The 4,744-nt window shown below is 56.3% G+C and overlaps 2 protein-coding genes across 2 annotated transcripts in view; one reads left to right on the forward strand and one right to left on the reverse strand.

Moving 5' to 3' along the window:
• LOC105520491 (extensin-like) overlaps window positions 1–1,740 on the forward strand; it is a 7,486-nt gene extending 5,746 nt beyond the window's left edge. The window contains exons 3-4 of the mRNA XM_011954241.1: window positions 939–1,008; window positions 1,096–1,740. Of these exons, the coding sequence (XP_011809631.1) occupies window positions 939–1,008; window positions 1,096–1,740 (715 nt within the window). The remainder of the gene's footprint in view (window positions 1–938; window positions 1,009–1,095) is intronic.
• A 781-nt stretch (window positions 1,741–2,521) lies between these two features.
• Window positions 2,522–4,744, reverse strand: part of FTCD (formimidoyltransferase cyclodeaminase) — a 15,002-nt gene continuing 12,779 nt past the window's right edge. Inside the window, exons 10-12 of the mRNA XM_011954242.1 lie at window positions 4,451–4,589; window positions 2,982–3,077; window positions 2,522–2,817 (exon numbers count right to left, since the gene is read on the reverse strand). Coding sequence (XP_011809632.1) covers window positions 2,731–2,817; window positions 2,982–3,077; window positions 4,451–4,589 — 322 coding nt within the window. The 3' untranslated portion in view covers window positions 2,522–2,730. The remainder of the gene's footprint in view (window positions 2,818–2,981; window positions 3,078–4,450; window positions 4,590–4,744) is intronic.

Below are 4,744 nucleotides of genomic sequence, written 5' to 3' on the forward strand. Positions count from 1 at the left end.
GTTAGAGTTAGAGTTGTTAGAGTTAGAGTTAGAGTTGTTAGAGTTACAGTTAGAGTTGTTAGAGTTACAGTTAGAGTTGTTAGAGTTAGAGTTGTTACAGTTAGAATTGTTAGAGTTAGAGTTAGAGTTGTTAGAGTTAGAGTTGTTAGAGTTAGCGTTAGAGAGTTAGGGTTAGGGTTAGGGTTAGGGTTAGATTGAGTTAGAGTTAGAGTTAGAGTTGGCATTAGAGGAGTTAGAGTTAGAGTTAGCGTTAGAGTTAGGGTTAGGGTTAGAGTTAGAGTTTTAGAGTTTGAGTTGAGTTGAGTTGAGTTAGTTAGAGAGAAAGTTAGAGAGTTGTTAGAGACTTAGAGAGTTAGTTAGTTAGAGAGTTAGAGAGTGAGTTAGAGAGTTAGAGAGTTGTTAGAGAGTTAGAGAGTTAGAGAGTTAGTTGTTAGAGAGTTAGAGAGTTAGTTGTTAGAGAGTTAGAGAGTTAGTTGTTAGCGAGTTAGAGAGTTAGAATTAGAGGAGTTAGAGTTAGAGTTAGGGTTAGGGTTAGGGTTAGTTAGGGTTAGGGTTAGGGTTAGGGTTACGGTTAGGGTTCAAGTTAGAGTTAGAGTTGTTAGAGTTAGCGTTAGGGTTGGGGTTTAGGGTTTAGGGTTTAGGGTTAGAGTTTAGGGTTAGAGTTTAGGGTTAGGGTTAAGAGTCAACATGTGAAACTGGGGGAATGCAGTTCACTCCAGAAAGCCCGAAACTTTGTTTTTCTTTGAGAAGACTCACTCTTTTCTTCATACTCCACCTCTCCGTCATCTGACCACACAGCCTGCAGGTCCAGGACAGGACATCAGTTATTTTCTCTTCCTCTCCTCCTCTTCCCATCCCACAAAAGTCTATTCAAATGCCTGCAACAGACGCAGAAGGGGCCTGCCTGTTTCGCTAAGCCCCTGCACCCTGAGTGTCAGTCCTCAGATCTCTGTGCTCCAGGTGAACATCGCAGGTCTCTCAGGTGGAGGGAGGCAGAGGCCCCTGCAGGTGCGCCAGCTCTGCCCACAGGAGCCGCCCAGGGCCTCTGCAGGGAGAAGATGCTCCCCTCCTTGGTGCCAGCTCCTGTGTGTGCAGCCTTGGACCCTGCAGGGCAGAAATGTCAGTCCCACTAGAAGGGACTTCCAGCTACCCGCAGGCTCCACCCTACAGCTCCACCCAGCAACTGCCCCTCACCACCGGCCCTTCGCCAATTATACCACACCAGCATCCCCCACCAGCGTCCCACACAAATGTCCCCTCACCAACCCAACAGCAGTGTCCCCACACCAATGCCCCCTCACCAATGCCAATGTCCCCTCACCAATGCCCCCGCACCAATGCCCCCTCACCAATGTCCCCTCACCGTGCCAACACCAGTGTCCCCTCACCAGTGTCCCCTCACCAGTGTCCCCACACCAATGCCCCCTCACCATGCCAACACCAATGCCCCCACACAAATGTCCCCACACAAATGTCCCCTCACCAGTGTCCCCTCACCAACGTCCCCTCACCAATGCCCCCAATGTCCCCTCACCAATGTCCCCTCACCATGCCAACACCAATGTCCCCCCACCAATGTCCCCTCACCAATGTCCCCTCACCAGTGTCCCCTCACCATCCCAATACCAATATCCCCTCACAAATGTCCCCTCACCAGCCCAACACCACTGTCTCCTCACCAGTCTCCCCTCCCTGGCGCCCCCTGCCTGCCGAATGTGTGGAACTTTTCATGCTGAGTGATGCTGACCCTGTGCCCACACGCACCTTGGGTGTTTTTTCTCCCTGTAGGATTCTTGTCGTTTGTCTTGGGTGACAACATCTTTTTCCAGCAAGAAGTGTGTTCTATTTTCAGAATGGGAAATCTCTCCAATAAGGCATTTGAGTTTTCTGCCTCACTGAAGGACATAGTCATCTTTTTTAACACCCTGCATTGCTGTCTAACAAATACATTCATACTTTGTCTATCACATGTAATAGTCCATCTGGAAGTAATTTGAGGGTATAGTGATTTTTTTAAATTATTTTTTAACGAATAACTTCTCTGGAGGCAGGAGGCTGGCCCGGCAGGGAGCTGAGGCAGGGAGGAAAAGTCCCCCAGGGAGCTGCTGGTTGAAGGGTGGATGGGAACTGAGGACGGGGCCAGTATCGTGCTCCGTGGGACTGTCCGGACCCGCCGGGAGCTGCACCTGGGAAGCGAGGCTCTCCTTCCAGCGTCGAAATTCCTGCCGTCCCCAGGGTTTCTGTCCCATGCACAACCAGGGCCCCTTTCCCTCAGATGACGGGCCTTGCGGCCCAGGGACCTGCACTGAACCCCAGGTGCTCCAAATACCTGTGACCCTGCCCACTTGGGCTGCACTGGGCTTCTGGGGACCCTGGTGCTGAGATCTGTCTCCTCTCACTGCGGCCCCATTCCCTCCAACCCCAGCTCCCGTGGCCCACTGACCATGTGTCCTGCTCCTGCCCCAAGACCCACAGCTCAGCTCTCAGCCCTGCCCCCAAAACCGCAAACACACAACACAGGTTTGGTCCTAAGACTTTACTGGAGGTCACATGGGACTAAGGGGTCTCCTGTTCCTACCAGCACCTCCATTCCCAGGAGATGCCCCGCTGCCCACCCACCTATCCTCTGGGCCCCACACGAACAAGCTATGTCCCGACCCAGGTCACAGCTCTGCCCTCTGGGGATGGGCGAGGGAGGGGCCACAGAGCCCGGAGAGGCCTCCGGCACCATCACTCCTGCCGGGTCTCCAGGCAGTCCAGCACCAGTGCAGCCTGGGTCTTGGCTTCCTGCAGGAGGCTGGAGATGCGATGGTGGATCTGACAGACACACAGGGGAAGAGGGCCCAGGAGTTCCAGTCTCAGCCTGGCTGGCTCAGCAGCAACCTCTGACCCCCGCTGCCCATGGACAGTCGGCAATCACCCTGAGGCTGTGAATCCAGGCCCCACGTGGGGTCCGGGCACCACGCCTGCCTCCTGCTCACCTGGTCCTTAAATGCCTCGTCTGTGACATCCCTCAGGTTGACGAGCACGTTGAAATATGCGCCAAACACGCCCGTCTCCAGGGCTTTGGCCGCCACCTGCAAGGACCCCAGGGAGCCCCTCCATGGATCAAGGCTGAGCAAACTGCTCAGGGTGTCTCTGCCTGAGGGGCTCCTCCTCACCACAAGGAGCCCAGCGCAGCCCCCGCTCTCACCCCACAGAGGGGAGCCGCCTCCGGGGCGACAAGCTCAGCACGGCTCCTGGTTTCTTCCACCACTGAGCTTAGAACACGAAACTTCCACCCCGTCTCTACTAAAAAATACAAAAAAAACTAGCCGGGCGCGGTGGCGGCGCCTGTCGTCCCAGCTACCCGGGAGGCTGAGGCAGGAGAATGGCGTGAACCCGGGAGGCGGAGCTTGCAATGAGCTGAGATCCGGCCACTGCACTCCAGCCCGGGCGACAGAGCGAGACTCCGTCACAAAAAAAAAAAAAAAAAGAAAACAAAACTTCCTCTTACCCAAGCAGGGCTCAGCCCCGCAGGAGGCCCGGAGCAGCCGCGCTGGAGGCTGTCTGCCACTCTAGGAGCCAGGACCACAGTTCTAGAGGCAAAGTCATTCCCTGGAGGGCCCCCGGAGGCAGCTTCAGGCTGACCGCCCAGGGCCACTTCCCGGGGATTGAGGGGACACTTCTCTGGGACCAGACGCTGAAAACTGGTGTCTTTCCCGTAAAGACCCCAAAAACCATGAGGTCTTAGGGCGGCTGCAGAAAGTGCCGAGCCCGTGAGATAGATGTTCCTTGTCCGGGAGCCTCTGCCCGGCTGTGGCCCGTCAGTGTGATGCGTCTACTTCCAGGAGCTACCTTGCGTGCTTTCCTGTGTTTTGTTTGTTGTTGTTGACACAGGGTCTTGCTCTGTCACCAAGGCTGGAGTGCAGTGGCGTGATCACAGCTCACTGCAGCCTCGACCTCCTGTGCTCAAGCAATTCTCCTGCCTCAGCCTCCCAAGTAACTGCGACCACAGGCACCACCGTGCGCGGCTCATACTTGTCTATCGTACACACATGCCCCACTACGTTGCCAGGCTGGTCTCCACCTCCTCTACTCAAGTGATCCTCCGGCCTCAGCCTCCCAAAGTGCTGGGACCACAGGCGCGAGCCACTGTGCCTGGCCTGATGTAGGTGTTTTCTAGAACAAGAGGGTGGGGTGGTACAGGTGGAGCAGTGTATACCGTGGTCAGGATGGGCTCTGCAGACACATTTGGGTCTCTGCCTGTCTGTGCTGCGACCGTGGGCGAGATTTTAGAAGGCAGTGGATACCCTGGCCCTGCTGGAGGAGGCCAAAGCCCCAGGAACTGCCCGTGAAGTGAGATCTCCCCGCCTGGCTCAGCCAGCAAACCACCGTGCTCTCCAGTGACTGAGCCCCAACAGCTGCTTCCTGCTCTGCAGCAGACCTGGGGTCCCCCAGGCCCCCCTACCTGGAGGTCTGACCGGCAGGCCAGGTTCCCACACCGGGCCAGTTCCTGCAGCGCCGGCCATAACGAGGCCACCGTCTCCGCCAGCGTCAGCGGCACAGAGACCGCCCGCCTCAGCACCCCCTGCAGGGCTGCCGTGCGCCTGGGAGGAACAAGAGGAGAGCCTGGGCACAGGGGCACACACAGGCAGGCAGTGGTCACACTGCACCCCAACAGGGCTGAGCAGACGCAGAAGCGGGCAACGGGAAGTCACTCCCCAACACCTAGCATGCCCAGGCCGACCACGCCCCGTCACAG

This window comes from Colobus angolensis, unplaced genomic scaffold (assembly GCF_000951035.1).
Source record: "Colobus angolensis palliatus isolate OR3802 unplaced genomic scaffold, Cang.pa_1.0 Scaffold38, whole genome shotgun sequence".
NCBI classification, from domain to species: Eukaryota; Metazoa; Chordata; class Mammalia; order Primates; family Cercopithecidae; genus Colobus; species Colobus angolensis.